General features: G+C 41.9%; 1 protein-coding gene and 1 long non-coding RNA gene across 4 annotated transcripts in view; one reads left to right on the top strand and one right to left on the bottom strand.

Annotated features, from left to right (window-relative positions):
* Positions 1–10871, bottom strand: part of LOC309639212 — a 64443-nt gene extending 53572 nt beyond the window's left edge. For both annotated transcript variants that reach the window (XR_014251515.1, XR_014251516.1), the window contains exons 1-2: positions 10786–10871; positions 10085–10283 (exon numbers count right to left, since the gene is read on the bottom strand). This is a non-coding gene — a long non-coding RNA (uncharacterized lncRNA). The remainder of the gene's footprint in view (positions 1–10084; positions 10284–10785) is intronic.
* ZNF396 (zinc finger protein 396) lies at positions 10306–17034 on the top strand. 2 transcript variants are annotated; one of them, XM_082416205.1, is made up of 4 exons: positions 10306–10609; positions 12795–13285; positions 13556–13700; positions 14583–17034. In XM_082416205.1, exons 2-4 carry the CDS (start codon positions 12866–12868, stop codon positions 15035–15037), a joined length of 1020 nt encoding a protein of 339 aa, XP_082272331.1. In that variant the 5' UTR covers positions 10306–10609; positions 12795–12865; the 3' UTR covers positions 15038–17034. The 2 variants fall into 2 exon arrangements, with proteins under 2 accessions (XP_082272331.1, XP_082272330.1); XM_082416204.1 differs by lacking the exon at positions 10306–10609 and adding an exon at positions 10952–11086.
* Positions 17035–18499: the final 1465 nt, after the last annotated feature.

The following is an 18499-nucleotide window of genomic DNA, read 5'->3' on the forward strand; positions in this document are numbered from 1 at the left end:
GATGTTCAGTACTGTATGAAATGTATTATCTTCATCTCTTCACATTAAACTGTCATGAAGCCATTATGCTTTTATTGCAATATATGTACCTGCAGCAGCTCTCTGACCCACTGCACTCTCCTCCTCGTGGATTATCTGTCTTCTCTGGTAACTATGCCTTTAAATCCATCTGAACACTCTTTGCTGAATTTCAGATTTAACATTTTGACTTCGTCCTTCGTCACCTCAGACCTTACCCTGGACTCCCACTACCAGTATACATCAAATTTCATATCGTTTCCAGTCCACTCCCATCATCCCATTGCTAGTGGGAAACTGACCCTTTTATCAATTTGATCCTCTTCTTTTTTATTCCTGCATTTATGGAGCATGAATTAAGTAGAGATCAATGTGCCAGCCACCATAAAGGGAATAAAGGACACAGAGAGCCCAAGGATGGATGGGACACAGACACTGCCTGACATGTACATGAGTGAAATAGACATATCTGGAAGATTCCAGATTTCTACTGGGGGGAATGAGTGGATGGTGGTGCTAGTTCAAGAGATAAGGAGGAAAAAGAGGTGAGTGTGGGAGAAGTGAGGAGTAGCTCATGTTTAGTTTAAGGTGTCTGTAAAACAAACAAGTGGTAATGTTTTTTTCTGTTTTTTGGTTTTTTTTAATTTTTTTAAACTCTTTATTTTATATTGGCGTATAGCCGATTAACAATGTTGTGATAGTTTCAGGTGCACAGCAATGGGACTCAGCCATACATATACATGTATCCATTCTCCCCCAAACTCCCTCCCATCCAGGCTGCCACATAACATTGAACAGAGTTCCCTGTGCTCTACAGCAGGTCCTTGTTGGTTGTCCATTTAAAATATAGCAGTGTGTACATGTCGATCCCAAACTCCCTAACTATCCCTGGCCCTCGTCCTTCCCCCCGGTAACCATAAGTTCGTTCTCTAAGTCTGTGAGTCTGTTTCTGTTTTGTAAATAAGTTCATTGGTATCATTTCTTTTTAGATTTCACGTATAAGGGATATCACACGGTTTTTCTCTCTCTCTGTCTGACTTAACAAGTGGTCATGTCTGATCAGCACTCAGCTCTGTGGGGAGGAGGCTCAAGGAAAAGATCAGGCTCAAGATGTAAATTGGAGCTGATTAGCTTAGAGATGGTTGGTGAAGGCTTACAGGTGGAAATAGATGAGCTGGCCCACAGAGAGCCTACAACATGAAAAGTGCAGGAACCAAAGGCAGAACAATGGGGAACACTCAATATGTGGGATTGCAGAGCAAGAGGAACCACTGTAAAGAGTGTTCAGAAGAAGGAAGAGAACCTGAAGACAGAGGAGTAGTGAAAATGAAGGACAAAGAATTCAAAGTGGAAGAAGTACCGTAGTTAATAATGTGAAATTCTGAGAAGATGAGAACTAAAACAAGTGAATTAGATTTGGCAACAGGGAAGACTAGTAAGGGGGTGAGGGTGGAAGCCTCAATACAGAAGGCTTAAAGGGGATGGGAGGTGCTATGATAGTTTATTCTCTATAATTGATGTCATAATACATATAATTGAAAAGTCAAATTGGTCTACAAGACCTAGAATGGACAAGGGCAGTCCCTTCCCCAACCCCTGCTCCCCAGGACTGCATCTACCTTCAACTCTTATAGCTGTTTCTATGGGGATTTACTTACACTTTAAAAATAACTTGTTAATACAGCTATTTCTTCTTGATATTTCACTTTAACTATCATTGACTAAGCTCCTATTATGGGAGATAAGGACTTAGCTCTCTTATAAATCCACAGGCACCTTCATCACACAGGATTCTCCTCCCCACAATCTCAATCCTCCCAATATACTTCTAACCTATTTTGGTTAGATAAGAATTCAGTGTTTACATTATTATGACTATATAAATATTATCCATAGCTAAGCCTTCTGATATACTATAATTAAATTTCTTATATACCATTTTGTTTACCTGGATCTAATGATAAATGATAACACTGTTTTCCCCCTTTATTTAGTCTTCTATCCATCTACCACTAATTTTTCCACTGACTTTCAGCCAGAGTATAAATCTCCTCTCAACACTGGAACATAACAAAACAAACACACCCAGTACTCCACTGCACCATTGTTTTTCCCCTTGAAGTCATGTTCCTTGAGCTCTCCATCCCTCTGCTGCTTAACTCCGACTGCCACCTGGGACCTCCTTTCATCACCCTCTTGGGAATTTCCTTAATTATCTCCTGTGCTGAATCCTCTATTCATATCTTCTTACTTGGTTTACTCTCTTTTTGGTAGACACCCAATAGTCTCCTGAAAAAGGCTGCATGGAAGGTAAATTTTTTTTAATACTTAGCATGCCTGAAAATGTCCTTTTTCTCGCTTTGCATAATGATCCAGCAGGGTTTTATTTTTTATTTTTTTTTTATTTTTTAATTAATTTATTTATTTTTCTGGCCATGCCACACGACTTGCGGGATCTTAGTTCCCCGACTAGGGACTGAACCTGGCCACAGCAGTGAAAGCGCTAAGTCCTGACCACTGGACCACCAGGGAACTTCCCAGCAGGATTTTAATTGGAAATAATTTTTCTCAAGATTTTGATGGCACTGTTTATTACCTTCTAGACTGAGAAGTCTAATACCATCTTGTTTTTCAATTTTTAGTTTGTGGCCTGTTAGATTCTGGAAGCTTTTAGGATCTTAAATCTCTCCCAAATTTTGAGAAATTCCATAATGATATAGGTCTTCATCCCATGTGTTGAGTACACAAAGGGCTGGCCCTTTTGATCTGTGAATTCTTGTCTTTCAGTCCTGGGACATTTTCTTGAAAAACCTTTACTCAAAGCTCAACCTTTATTCAGCCTCAGAGCATACACACTGGGGACAAGTCCTATCCCTCTAATTGATCATCAAAGAATCCACACTGGGGAGATGTGCATCATTTTCAGGTTGTTTGATCATCTTCAGATTTTTTTTTTTTTTTGGCTGCGCCTTGAGGCTTGAGGGATCTTAGTTTCCCGAACCAGCGATCCAACCCAGGCCCTCAGCAGTGAAAGCGCTGAGTCCTAACCACTGGACCGCCAGGGAATCCCCTCTTCAGATGTTTTGGTAAAATGATTTATGTTAAGTATATTGGCAGCCTTTACCTCAAAAACAGTTGCTGAGTGGGCAATTAAAAACATCTCCACCCATATCTGTGAATAATTAAACTGGATTTCAACTGGTACAAATTCACTATTAAATACCAAAGAAGCCATTTTAAAGATGGGGGAAGAAGCCTCATTTACCAATTGTTCAGTACTGCTACTAGTGCTGTGACTTCTCCAATATTCAGAACATGTCTCTGGCAGCTTGAATTTGGCTCTCCACTAAGTTATTCTATTGATAGAAAATAGATTCTAGATTCCATCAGAGCCTTGCTATTCAAACATTACCATCACCTGGGAATGTATTAGAAATGCAGAAATTCGGGTCCCACCTCAAACTTACTGAATCAGAATCTGCATTTCAGCAAGATCCCCAAGTGATCTGTATGTATTGATACATTCAAGTTTGAGAAGCGATAATCTTGGACATCTTTGAGAATCAGAAGATGAAAATCAGAAGTCTCAAACTCCACTAACCTGTAGGGGCTAGACTAGTGATAGAAATGGCAGGGGGCAGGTGGGGACATTGGCAACTGGGGAAAGCATGATCTGTCTAAAGCAGGTAGCAGATACTTTGTCCAGGAAATGTTTGCTCTGAGGGAATGCGGGATCAGTATTCCTAGATTTTTCAGTTTTTCAAAAGAAGTAGTGTGATTTTTTTTTAAATGTATTGAATCAAAATGTCCATGTTAGGAACCGATTCAATTTTAAAACAGTGAGCCAATAAAACACATCAACAGGCTGGTCTTTGTCAGTGTTGGTAACTTGTGTCTTCTGTTAGACCCTGTCCCCAGACAAGTGAACATATGCATCTAGAAACATATTTCAGGGGTGAGAGATGATGTCCATTAAAGCTTTCTGCGATTGTGGAAATGTTCTGTACTTGTGCTGTCCAATATGGTAGCCCATGAGCCACATGAGGCTACAAGCATTTGAAACTGGCAAATGTGACCAAGGAATTGGAGTTCTAATTTTATTTAATTTTAATTAGTTTAAATTTAAACTTAACTAGCCACATGTATTTAGTGGTTACCACATCAGGCACACAGATAGAGAGCCCATAGACCATGGGTTAGAACTCTCCTCTTAACTGCTTGTTTTTCCAAAGCTTTCCTTTTGAGGCAGTTCCTTATCTACCTAATATAGAGATTCTCAACCTTGTCTGTTGTGGTAGACCCCCAAAAAATGGTCCCCAAAGATATCAGATCCTAATTCCTGGAACCTGTAAATGTTACCTCATTTGGAAAAGGTGTCTTTGCAGGGGTGATTAAATTAAGAATCTTGAGATAGGGAAATTATCCTTGATTTTTTGGGTAGGTAGACCCTAAATGCAATCACCTCTAACCTTACAAGAGAGAGGAAGAGGGAGACTTGAAGATACTGGCCTTGAAAATTGAAGTGATGCAGCCACATGCCAAGGAATGCTGGCAGCCACCAGAAGCTGGAAGAGGAAAGAAATGGATTTTCCCCTAGAGCTTCCAGAGGCAGTGCTGCCCTGCTGACACCTTGATTTCAGCCCGGTGAAATTGATTTTGGATGTCTGGCCTCCAGAACTGTGAGGGAATAAATTTCTGTTGTTTTAAGGCACCAATTCTGTGGTACTTTGTTACAGAAGCCCCAGGAAACTGATACAGCTGTCCACTGGAATCACCTGTGGAACTTTACCTACGTACATTATCTTATTTAATCTTCAGCCAATGAGATGACTACTATGATCCCTATTTTATAAATGAGGAAATGAGGAGTAGAGAATTGCAGGAACTTGCCCACAGCTAGCTTGTGGCAGAGTCAGGGAATGAACCAGGTCCCTCTGCTGGCTTCTGGACCCACTGGGTGTAGTAGAATGAGGGAGAGGGAAAAGTCCAAGATGAATTCTAAGATTTTTGCCTGGAACATGGAGTTAACAGTAGTTTTCACTATCAAAGCAAGGAATTGGGGGAGCGGGGCCAGTTGAGGGTATAAGGGGAAGAACATGAACTCAGTTTGGGATGCCTCCTTAGTTGTTTTCCTAAGTTGGTACTTCATTCGTATCTTCCACAAAGGGACACATCCAAACTCTCATAGCCATTCAATGTGCATCCACACTTGGACTTGCTACACACACTCTATCCACCACTCTCTGGAAACCATAGTTCCATTGCAGGCAAATTGCTTTTTATTTCTAAAGCTAAATTTCTTGACTTTCTAACCTATTATCCTTATAGAAATACAGCAGCTTGTCTCTAACACATCTGCTTCACACACTCTGGGCAAGGAAAAAAATGGTTATATGCACAAATGGAAACAGAGCCACACCACTAAAAGCCTTTAACTAGGTAGAAAGCAAATATGCTGGGATGAAGGAATGTCGTGATGAAGGTGAATACAAAGTTGAGGAGTGAATGTCTCTATAATGTCATTATGGCAATCAGAGAAGAAAAAGAAATACAAATTGGAAAAGAAGAAGTAAAACTGTCACTGTTTGCAGATGACATGATACTATACATAGAGAATCCTAAAGATACTACCAGAAAACTACTAGAGCTAATCAATGAATTTGGTAAAGTTGCAGGATACAAAATTAATGCACAGAAATCTCTTGCATTCCTATACACTAATGATGAAAAATCTGAAAGAGAAATTAAGGAAACACTCCCACTTACCATTGCAACAACAAGAAAAAAATACCTAGGAATAAACCTACCTAGGGAGACAAAAGACCTGTATGCAGAAAACTATAAGACACTGATGAAAGAAATTAAAGATGATACCAACAGATGGAGAGATATACCATGTTCTTGGATTGGAAGAATCAATATTGTGAAAATGACTATACTACCCAAAGCAATCTACAAATTCAATGCAATCCCTATCAAATTACCAATGGCATTTTTTCTATAACTAGAACAAAAAATCTTAAAATTTGTATGGAGACACAAAAGATCCCGAATAGCCAAAGCAGTCTTGAGGGAAAAAAATGGAGCTGGAGGAATCAGACTCCCTGACTTCAGACTATACTACAAAGCTACAGTAATCAAGACAATATGGTACTGGCACAAAAACAGAAACATAGATCAATGGAACAAGATAGAAAGCCCAGAGATAAACCCACGCACCTATGGTCAACTAATCTATGGCAAAGGAGGCAAGGATATACAATGGAGAAAAGACAGTCTCTTCAATAAGTGGTGCTTGGAAAACTGGACAGCTACATGTAAAAGAATGAAATTAGAACACTCCCTAACACCATACACAAAAATAAACTCAAAATGGATTAGAGATCTAAATGTAAGACTGGACACTATAAAACTCTTAGAGGAAAACATAGGAAGAACACTCTTTGACATAAATTACAGCAAGATCTTTTTTGATCCACCTCCTAGAGTAATGGAAATAAAAACAAAAATAAACAAATGGGACCTAATGAAACTTCAAAGCTTTTGCACAGCAAAGGAAACCATAAACAAGACGAAAAGACACCCCTCAGAATGGGAGAAAATATTTGCAAACAAATCAACGGACAAAGGATTAATCTCCAAAATATATAAACAGCTCATGCAGCTCAATATTAAAAAAACAAACAACCCAATCCAAAAATGGGCAGAAGACTTAAATAGACATTTCTCCAAAGAAGGTATACAGATGGCCAAGAAGCACATGAAAAGCTGCTCAACAGCACTAATTATTAGAGAAACGCAAATCAAAACTACAATGAGGTATCACCTCACAACAGTTAGAATAGGCATCATCAGAAAATCTACAAACAAGAAGTGCTGGAGAGGGTGTGGAGAAAAGGGAACCCTCTTGCACTGTTGGTGGGAATGTAAATTGATACAGCCACTATGGAGAACAGTACGGAGGTTCCTTAAAAAACTAAAAATTGAATTACCATATGATCCAGCAATCCCACTATTGGGCATATACCCAGAGAAAACCATAATTCAAAAAGACACATGCACCCCAATGTTCATTGCAGCACTATTTACAATAGCCAGGTCATGGAAGCAACCTAAATGCCCATTGACAGACGAATGGATAAAGAAGTTGTGATACATATATACAATGGACTATTACTCAGCCATAAAAAGGAATGAAATTGGGTCATTTGTAGAGACGTGGATGCATCTAGAGACTGTCATACAGAGTGAAGTAAGTCAGAAAGAGAAAAACAAATATTGTATATTAACACATATATGTAGAACCTAGAAAAATGGTACAGATGAACCAGTTTGCAGAGCAGAAATTGAGACACAGATGTAGAGAACAAACGTATGGACACCAACGGGGGAAAGCGGTGGAGGGTGGTGGTGTGATGAACTGGGCAATTGGGATTGACATGTATACACTGATGTGTATAAAATTGATGACTAATAAGGACCTGCTGTATAAAAAAATAAATGAAATAAAATTCAAAAATTAAAAATAAATAAATAAATAAAGTGATTGTCCTCTTCCTTCACTGTGTTTATAAGTAGCTTATAAAATTTACAGGGAGGGAATTCCCTGGCAGTCCAGTGGTTAGGACTCCAAGCTTTCACTGAACCACGCCAAGGGCGTGGGTTCAATCCCTGGTTAGGGAACTAAGATCCCGCAAGCTGCGCCACGCAGGGGAAAAAAAAAAAAGAAGAAGAAATTTACAAGGAGTTTAATATACAGGAGAAGCATTCAGATATAGAGCACATTTGATATTTACTTTCACATAATCTCACAAAGTGTCCAATTTTGTGTTGTGTGATTGTATGGTATTGATTAAAGCATCTCATTCAGCCTCAGATTCAGGCTACCGAAAACTCCCCTCAAAAGTCCACATAAGCCACTGTCAAACCTACTCATACTGTTTTTTTTTAAACTTTAATGATGCACTATCCACCCAATGGTCAGCCTACCATCCAACAAACACCAGCCTCCCAAATATTTCCTGAATCTGCCTCCATCCTCTCCCCCCGTGCACTAGTTCAGACCTCCATCAGCTGCAGCCTGGAACCTTGCAGTAGCTTCAGAGCTGGTCACCCTACCTTCAGTTAGGTCTCCACTCAAACCCATCTTTCACATTGCCATCAGAATTCTATCTGAACTGCAGATATGCTTGAGCCACTCGCTCAAGACCCTGCTTAAAATTTTAATTCACAGCCTTTTACTTGGCCTGCCAAATCTTTCAAAACTAGACCCCTGCTTACTTCTTCACCCTCATCCGCAGCCACTCATGTTTTGACATCCTTCAATCCAACAAATCTAAACTTTCTGCTCTGGTCCCTCAGTCTGAAATGTATCAACACTCAGCTCTCCCCAACACCTCCCTTTCTTTGTGCTTTTGTAGCATCCTGTAGGTAGCTCCATCAGAACATCTGCCACTTTGTTTGGAATAGTCAGTTTATATACTCTTCTCCTTAATTAGTCTATCAGTTCCTAAAGAGCAAGAATCTGTATCTCAGGACTTCCCTGGTGGTCCAGTGGTTAAGAATCCACCTTCCAATGCAGGGGACGCGGGTTCGATCCCTGGTCAGGGAACTAAGATCCTACATGCCGCGGGGCAACTAACCTGGAGCACCACAACTACTGAGCCCGCATGCTCTGGAGCCTGCAAGCCACAACTAGAGAGAAGCCTGCATGCCGCAACGAAGATCCCGCATGCTTGCAACTAAGACCCGACGCAGCCAAATAAATAAATAAATTTTTTTTTTAAAAAAGAATCTGTCTCTCACATCTGAATTCCCAGTGTTTACCATGCATCTGGTATACAGCTAGATGCTTGCTCTACTAGGAGTTTGTTCCTGTTAATTTCTTTCCACCCAAATATTAAAAAAATAAAAACAAACAAAAACCTGCCCTTTATCAAGCTGTGAACTATTTATTACAAGCAATCGTTTACATTTGCTCCCTTTTTTTTTCTTTTCTTTTTTTTTGGCTGCGTTGGGTCTTCGTTGCTACACGCGCACTTTCTCTAGTTGTGGCGAGCAGGCGCTACTCTTCATTGTGGTGCGTGGGCTTCTCACTGTGGTGGTTTCTCTTGTTGCAGAGCTCTAGGAGTGCGGGCTTCAGTAGTTGTGGCACACAGGCTCAGTAGTTGTGGCTCGTGGGCTTAGTTGCTCCGCAGCACATGGGATCTTCCTGGACCAGGGCTCGAACCCATGTCCCCTGCATTGGCAGGCGGATTCTTAACCACTGCGCCACCAGGGAAGCCTCCCTTTTTTAAAAGAAACTTTAGGTTCTTGGGTCCAGCTATTTGGTAGAATCCTAGCTGATGAACTCACCTCTGACTTCCTGCCAAATCACATGGCTTTTCACAGTTCCTTATTCTCCTTGCAGCTTTTGACTGCTGTCCATTTTCTCCTTAAACCACCTTCTATGACTTCACACCACTGCCAAGATTGCCCTTGAGGATCTGTTTCAGATTCCTCATTGCCTTGAGTCATTTAACCTACCCATCATCGCCATAAATACATTCCCTTGTACACTTTTGGGTTGTCTTGCTATTTGTGTTAGCAATTAACTCAGCAAAAAATTTTATCCCATGAAATACCGCTGTAGAAGCAAGAATTTCTTAAAAAAATAAATTCTTCAAATTTAATATCATTGTAGGTTAATTAAGATGCAAGTTTCTCCACTAATCCCCTAGGTCTGGCATAGACTGAGTAAACCAGCCTTTTCTCTCATCACTTCAGACTCCATTACTAATACACCTTTCTTTTTTGTTTGTTTGCTCATACCAAAAGTGTTTTTTTCTTCTTATTGTCGTTTATTAATTTTCAAGCATTGCTGTCCTCTCCCTGATTCCCTACTTCCCTCTACAAGTATATTTCCAAGAGTCCCTAGGGAAAGTGGGTGGAGGAGGGAGCCAATATGTGGGGCTGTGGCCTTGTAGCTCATTTAGCCTCAAATTTATTTTTAAATTTACTCAAGATTATCTGAGGACATATATATGTATATATTGGTGCCAAAATATGTGCGTGCGCGGGTTCACACCTTTTCAAGGGCCATTAGGTTCTCTTGTGAAAACATGGGGTGAGGATGGGAGGGTCAAACCCATTTCTTACGACGATACTCGGAGCGTAGCCAGCCTCAGGAGCGCAGACGGTATTACAGAAAGTTGTGCTTAGCGGTAGAAAGCCCGGGAGTCTCCTCCGTGACCTTGGCCAAGTCACAGAAACTTTGGGTTTATTCCCTGTAAAATGGGGATAAACGTACTGGGTTATCGAAAGAGTAAACGAAATAATGTAAGTAAAAGTACTCTGAGAAAAATACTGCTGGTTTCGTTGAACGGGGATCCCGAGCAGCTGGATTCCCATCCGTCGGTATTTCGCTCTTCCCCGCAGTCCAAGAGCTACCTCTCTGGAAGCCTGAGGCGCGGGCCTCGGCTCGTCTCCATGGCAACCGCTCAGGCATCCTGAGCCCCGCCCCCTCCCCGCCGCGAGGACCGGAAGCAGCGGCCCGTTGGGCGCTTCCCCGGCTTCTCCCCCAAAACACGGGGTCGTCCTTCCTAGGCCGGAGGTGAGAGTTGAGGTCTCTTCGCTCTGCTAGGCCTCCGGGAGAAGCGACCGTCACCCGGGGGGATGGGGAAGGGATGGCCGCGGGCCTGGGGCCACCTCACGGTAGCCCCACCACCACTCCCAACACGCGCCCGCGCACCCCCTCTTCATACCCCTCCCCGCCCCCACCCCGGCTACCTCTTCCTCACGCCCCCAGCGCTTCTCCGCGTCCTCCACCTCGTCCCCGCACCTCCTGGCCTCTCACAGCGCGTGCGTGCACCCCCCCTTCCTTGTCCGGGTACCCCGTGGCGCCTGACCCCCGCCCCCCAAGCCGACCTCCTCCCATCACCCTCCGCGCGCTTACCTGACCTCCCGCGCACCCTCCCCCCGCGCCCATTCTCCTCGTGTGGTCTCGCGGAGTCGGGTTTCCGTCCGGGAGCGGCGCCGTGTGGTGGAGGAAGGTGTCCCGGGACCGTCGGGAGCAGGCTCAGCAGAGGAGGTATTTCCAACGGAGAGTCGGTCCCCTCGGGAAAGACTCCCGGATCTGGGACTCTGGGCGAAACCTCCCCTCCAGGGACCGGGTTCGTTACGGACCCTCGCGCGCTGTTGGGGGTTTGGTCTCTTGGGTGGAACTGAGAGCAGTTGTGGACCCGGCACAGACTCCGCTCCTGGTGCGGGAGACACAAAGTGCGTCCCGGTGGCCACTCCTGCGACTTCCAGAGGATGCTTTAGCTTAGGGGCCCTCTGTGTAACTCCCCTAGACGGCTCCAGACACGTGGCCTCAAACCCCACCTGTCGCTCCGGTCTCGATCCCAGATTCGGTTCCGGCTCAGGATCATATGGGTCTGCTGCTCCTTCTTTGCGCTGGGACCCCGGCCACCGGCTCTGGACCGCGCAGCACCGTAGAAAGTGTGGATGGCCTGAACTCAGACCCCAGCTCTGCTCCTTTGCCTTTGGTCTCGTTACCTGAGCTTGCCCTGGCGGGTTCCTCAACATGGGGATGAAAAGAACCTTACAGGGATTTTGTGGGGATTTAAATGAGTTTATGTTTATTAAGATCCCTAGACGAGTGCTTAGCACATAGTAAATTCTCTGCGTTTCATTTGTGGAGCACTGTATAAAGTTGTGTCATTTATTTGGTAACCTTGTCTTTCCCGGGCTAGAATATAAGCTTTATGCAGCCGCAGGCTTTGTTCGGGTCACCGCCATATCTTCAGTGCCTAGAAGAGTTCTCGGTGAAGTGGGGAAAAAAATTGTAAAGAGGAAAAATAGGGGCACATAACAGTTTAAATTAGTTATCAGTTACTAGTGATGCATATACTAAAATGCTACTAAGGAAAGTGTCTTCCCACCCCCATCCTGCTAACAAGCTAGTGATACTTGGAGAATTGTTGCCCCCATACATCACTATGTTGCTGGTGACACTGTGATTTAATACAGCGTTTTCTATAATCTGATAATACATAGCAAGATATTTGTCCCTTTTCCTTTGACCCCAGTAAGTCAAGTCCTTGGGACATCTTTGAAGGAAATAATTTGAAAGGAGAAAAATAGTATATTTTCTGAAAATGTGCTTCCCAGCATTGTTTATAATAGTAAAAATTAGAAACAGCCTAAATATTCTACAATAAAGAGATAATTAAGTAAATAATATGGATGTCACAGATGAGCAGTAGACATGTACATGAAAAAAATGGAAATACATTAAGATGGAGGAATATGCTTTTTTCTTTTGAATGGTCCCTTTAATGCCAAAGTAATATTGTTTTAAAAATTAGTAAGCATTGAAAAAAAAATCTATGCAAAAGTACTTCTCTCGTGAGACTATTCCTTAGAGCTCCTTGCGGCAGTCTAGAAAAAATTAACTGGCTCTTCGAGGCTGACCCAGAGTCATAACTTTCCTCAGCCTTCCCTTATTTCTGTTCTCCAGGAGCTTCTCTGCAACCCTGGCTGATCTCTTATTGTGATGTTTAGTCAGCCTCATGTGCATGATTTTCAGAATAAATTGCGAATTACTCATGTATATAAATTAATGCCTCTGAGCTCTTTGATTCTCTTAAAGAAGGAAGTGTTCTTTGAAAGCATGGTTTATGTTAAGATTAAGGGCAGCACTTTCTGTACAGTCTTATGTGTCTAATCTTAGTTGTATCGTTCTAAGAAGCATTTGTCTTTGTCTTGTTTCCACTTGTCTCTTTAATCATATTTAGGAGTGTCCATAAGGAGAGTTTCACCTTCTTGAAGATTAAAGCCTAGCAGTTCTGAGCTATTCCCAGTCCAAATGTCTGCAAAATTGAGAGAGACATCAAAACTCCTTACACAAACTTCAGGGGACCCTGACTGCATTCTGGTAATGAACGTGGAAGAGGGAGGGCAGGCCTGTAATATGGTCTCCAGCCGCCACTGGAGCAGCTACTACAGCTCAGAGACCTACCGCCAGCGGTTCAGGCAGTTTGACTACCAGGAGTCACCTGGGCCCCGGGAGGCTCTGAGCCGGCTCCGCGAGCTTTGCTGTCAGTGGCTGAGGCCAGAGGTGCACAGCAAGGAGCAGATCCTGGAGCTGCTGGTGCTGGAGCAGTTCCTGGCCATGTTGCCTGAGGAGCTGCAGGCTTGGTTTCAAGAGAACCGACCAGAGAGTGGAGAGGAAGCCGTGGTGATGCTGGAGGAGCTGGAGAAAGAGCATGACAGGGCGGCTGAACAGGTGAGACGGGGCTGTGGGGATGAGGGACAAGGCTGAGTCAGGAGCTCTGGCACATCACTGGGGTGAGAGCTCCCAAATTGTACTCCCACTCAGCACAACTAAATGTAGAGTGTGGTGAGTGGACTCCCGGCTGTGCCAGAAAACAGAACGCGCCTCTGCCTTTTTCCTCCCTTTTCCTGTGTCCCAGGATAGTTTCTTCTCTGTTACTTTATCTTCAAGTCCCAACCTGATTCCCTTCTTCAGCCTCAGTTAGTACCAAACTGTTTCTAGGTCTTTCTTGGACGAAATGAGGACATGCTTGCAAAGAAGCTACCAACTTGTGAAATCACTCAGGAGACACCACGTAGCCAGCTTAAGCCCACAAAAAAGCAACTGCAGTGGGCATCGAAGGAGCTTCACACCTTAAGACAAAATGGTGAGGGGCAGGGTTCAGTTCATGGTGGGGGGGTGGGAAGGTGGCCTCTCAGCCCACCCATCACACACATCTAGGCTGCTTTCTGTAAGAGGTCTCCAGTCTCCCCTCCTACCTCCTCTTCCTGTGGGAACTTCCACCATTATATATCCTGCCAATGCACATTCTCAGTATTTTGTCCTATTTCCTTCTCAAAGATTCTTATAATATTGTTCAGATTTTTGAATCCTTGACATCATCTCCATCTGGATTTTCAAACCTTTTTTTAAGCAGCATGACCCTCTTCTCAATGAAATTTTATGTGGAGTTGCAATATATTAAACAGATGAAAACACAGCTACTCTGACTAAAGCAGGAACAAGCAGTCTCAGCCCACCTCTTCTGCCGTCAGGCAGTCCATGAGGCCCTTTTGAGGGACCCCAAGGTCACAGTCTAAAGACTGATTCATTTATTTTTATAACTTTTGTTTATTGATACTCTTGTACTAAATCTTGCTTATTGCTACCCACTACCACATTTAATTCCTCTCCTTCAGTTGCTCCTCTGCTTCTCCAATAATTCCTCATCTTTTAGGCCCTTTCTTTTCTTCCAGACTTTCCTCAGTTTCTAATGTATCTTTTTACCTCTACTCACCATTCTACCTTTTGCACAGAGCTTTTCATCTTTATAGTTGCCCGCCTCATCAATATATAAACCTTCTCTTTCACCTTTTGATCTTCTCAGTTTTTCTGCCGTACCCTCTCCATCCTCCACATTGTGATGCTATATTTCAAACACGCCAGCTAAAAAATAGGCTATATATATTTCATTTGGATCATTCTATTTCGTTTTCCTTCCTTCTGAACAGAGAACTGGTTACATTTGCTTTTCCATGTATTATTTCAGATAGAGACACCGGAACTATAAATGTGAAATCAGCTTCAAGGCGAAAGACTTCTTCAGGCAAAGAACTGCATTACAAAGTTTCTAACACTCTTCAGATGAATGCTTCCCAGAGTTTCACATTTAGAGGAACCTGTGAACAAGATAGAAAGTTTGAAAGAAGACAGGGAAACCGTCCTCGAAAAAAACAACACAAGTGTGATGAATGTGGGAAAGTTTTTAGTCAGAGCTCAGCCCTTAATCTACATCAGAGGATCCACAGTGGAGAGAAACCTTATACATGTGACGTGTGTGCAAAGTCTTTCAGCCGAAGTGCAATCCTGATTCAACATCGAAGAATCCACACTGGGGAGAAACCCTTCAAATGTCATGAATGTGGGAAAGCCTTTAGTCAGAGCTCGAATCTTTTCAGACATAGGAAAAAACATGCTGGAGAAAAAGTCCCATCAGTGCTGTGAGGGAGTCAAAGCATTTACTGAGAACTTTTTCAACAGGGGAGCAGACACAAAGCACCAATACTCCTTTAGTATAAATCGGTAGTTTCAGTGGGCACCAATTTCCTTTCAAAGGTTGTAAAAGCCACAGGAGAGAATGTAGAATATTTTCTGTCAGCATTGTTTGCTTTTCTGCTTTTCAGTACAGTGTCAGTTCAGATGATTGAGATTCTAAAGCTTAAATCGGATTTCCATCCCTAGTGCAACTCTTGAAAAGATACTCTCAGACATGTTCTGCTGTTTCCATTATTAACACAAATAATGAACTAGTATGTTCCTTTTTAGACAAGTACATTTTCCCTGTTGAGAAGGAATGTGTGAGTTAGTATATAAGTGGGTATTCTCCATTTCATTACTTGCACATTGGAGTTATTAGACCAAAGATTAAATCAGTTTTTTAAAAAAATTTCCTGGGAATTCTCTGGCAGTCCAGTGGTTAGGACTCCACGCTTTCACTGCTTCAGGCCTGGGTTCAATCCCTGATCAGGGAACTAATAGCCTCCAAGTCACGTGGCATGGCCAAAAATAATAATAATAAAATAAATTTACTGTTTTATTTTCTGTTACCAGATTCAAAATATGAGAATAGGATTGAGGAGACCCAAAAGAATATGTACCTCAAGACCTAAGCTGAAATGTCCAGGGTCATTGTTAGGAAGCAGATGAGTAAAGGGACTTTACTCATCTCTTACGAAAACCAGAGAACCTACATACTGTTTTGTTTTAATTTTTAAAATTGAGGTATAGTTGATGTATAATATCATCTATATATACTGTTGATGATACTAAGTAATTTCCTGTGTAGGAAAAAAGAATTATCTCCTTTACAATTTATATTGGAAATATCTCAGTGAAAGCATTAAGATTTGCTCTACATGTCTTCAGGAAGTGGCCTAAATATGATGAGTGTTCTAATAATGAACAGTTATCTGTGGGTGCTTATATAAAGTTGATGATCACCTTAACATAAAGAAATAAGGAAGATGAAGAAAAGACTGTCCAAACAAGACTGATGTTACCTGGTAAGTGCAGCACATAATGGAGAAGCGTACTTACCTGGAAATGGAAACCGTTAACAGCTGATGACTGTCCTTCAGAGTTCTTCATGGCCTCTGTTCTGGCATAAATCAGCTGTGAACATGTTTCAGGCATCACAGGACAACCTTTTCAGGGTCTTATGCATTGTTAGTAAATGAGTTTCTAGACAATTTATCATGATGTTAAGACCTTGGATTTTGATACTCTTGTACAAATGAGAGAATCACTAAAGTTCAATTCAAAGAGTCCATTGAGTTTAACCCACATTTAATTCAATCAGATTCTCTTGTTTAAAAAGTAAATGACTGGTATTTTTTTAAAGTATTCTGACAATATATAACATAATGTCCCCCTTTCCAGGGATTCTTAATAAAACTCTGTATGTATTACAAGAATACATGGATTGTCGTGTCTCCCATGGTGCCACTGTTACCCAATATGGAAGCAACCATGAGAAATGAAAGTCCTTAGAAGGAGAAGGGAAGATAGGCCTCATGGTGAACTTCTTTGTTCCTCATGAAGTGTAAACATTTCATTATCAGAAAATCCAGTCATATCTAGTGCTTGGAGTAACTCCTGAGACAAATGTGGGATTACATGCTCTGCTTAGTTAGAATATTGATAAATATTAGATTAGTAAGGGGAAAGGAGAATACAAATTTTAATTTTAGAATTTTCTGATAGTGATTATACTCTGTAGCTCTAGTAAATATGAATAAGTATTGAGTTTTGTACATTTTCATTTATTAAAAATGTAGGAGTCTTTTTATTTGGGTCTCATTCTTTTTGTAATTAAAGAGAGGAACAAGCCATCTATTAAAGCAGCAAATGCCTCAAAAGATACATGTATTGTGAATTACTGCTTAATCATGGAAAGAGTTTTTTGGATACTATGTGAATAAAATGACAGAATCTAAATCAAATATTCTGAGGCAAGCATCTTTCTTCACTTGCTTCTGCCATAAACTTTGCAAGATTACATTGTCTTCAGTGTGAATAATATGAACTTCTCCACCAGACAGTGATGTGAATCATATCATCTTAGAATAACGAATCTTTAAAGGGTGTCGCTGAGTACTCTAAGTTATCTTGAACTTGCATAGGTCTCCTAATAAGTAAAAGGTGCTAGTTTATCTAACTGGAGAATTAATATGACTTGGTGTAACCTTGATAAAATTAGCATATTAGCACCCCATCAAATTGATTAATTTCCACAGTAAATAGTCCAAAATGAAATTGGTGTTTTTTAAATGAATTTCACTCCATCTGAGCCTTTATTATTATCTATAATCTTTTTCTCTCCCATTCTCTTCAGAGACCAGGTCAGATGTTTGTCACTGTCCTTGAAACTTCCTGTATCAGGAATGCTTCTGGATACAAAATCCACCTTTGGTGGCTTAAACAAATTAGACTTTGCAACCAGAAATCTGGAGGCGAGTTGCTGCTGTCTGTCAATCAGCAGCTGAACAATGACTTGTCTGGCTGCTGTCTCTGCACTTCTTTGGGCCTTTCCTTTATACTTATTTTCTCAGATATGCAAGAGAGCTGTCCCAGCTCTGGAAATGGCATCTGGGGTCAAGTCAGAGAGGAAGAGGGACTCCAGCCATGGCCATGTCCTCTATAGGAATAGGGAAAGCTTTCCAAGAAACCCCAGCAAAATTCTGCTTATGTTTCCTTGTTGGAAGTGTGTCTAGTAAAGCAAGTGTTTTCAACTCCTAGAGGGAAAGCAGCAGGGCAGATGGGGATTGGGAACCACACTGAGTCAGCCAACAGTGTTTGCCATACTCCTTCTTGGCCACTTTCCTTTTCATGAGCAGATGGCTATGATTTTGCCTCCTTCATTATCAAAAAAAAAAAAAAAAAGATGAGAACTCTACCAAGTTTGTCAACTTATCTACATCTCACCCATCATTTCCTCTCCCCTTCCTTTCAGAATGAAAGAGGGGTCTCTCTTCTCTGGTCCCTCAGCATTCCTTCCCACCTCTGAAGGATGTTGGCTGCTATCAGTTATTCTCTTTTTTTATTCATCCTTTTGCCTTCCTTCAGGATCCATCTCTTCAACATTCAAATATGCTGATGTGACTTTTCTAGCATATTCTTAAAAATTCAAGATGGTGGCTAATCCCTGAGTCGGGGGGAGCAAAATGGCCCTGAGTTTTGCCTCCTTCATATGCATCCATCTCTTTCAACCACAGTGGTCTTTCTAAAGCATAAATTTGATTATGTACCCTCCTTGCTTAAAACACAAGCCACCCATTGCCTTTTTTTTCCCCCTTTGGCCAAGCCACGCAGCCTGCGGGATCTTAGTTCCCCGACCAGGGATTGAACCTGGGCCCTCAGCAGTGAAAGCATGGAGTCCTAACCACTGGACTGCCAGGGATTTCCCCC

Source organism: Balaenoptera physalus, assembly GCF_965194825.1.
Source record: "Balaenoptera physalus genome assembly, chromosome: 12".
NCBI lineage: Eukaryota > Metazoa > Chordata > Mammalia > Artiodactyla > Balaenopteridae > Balaenoptera > Balaenoptera physalus.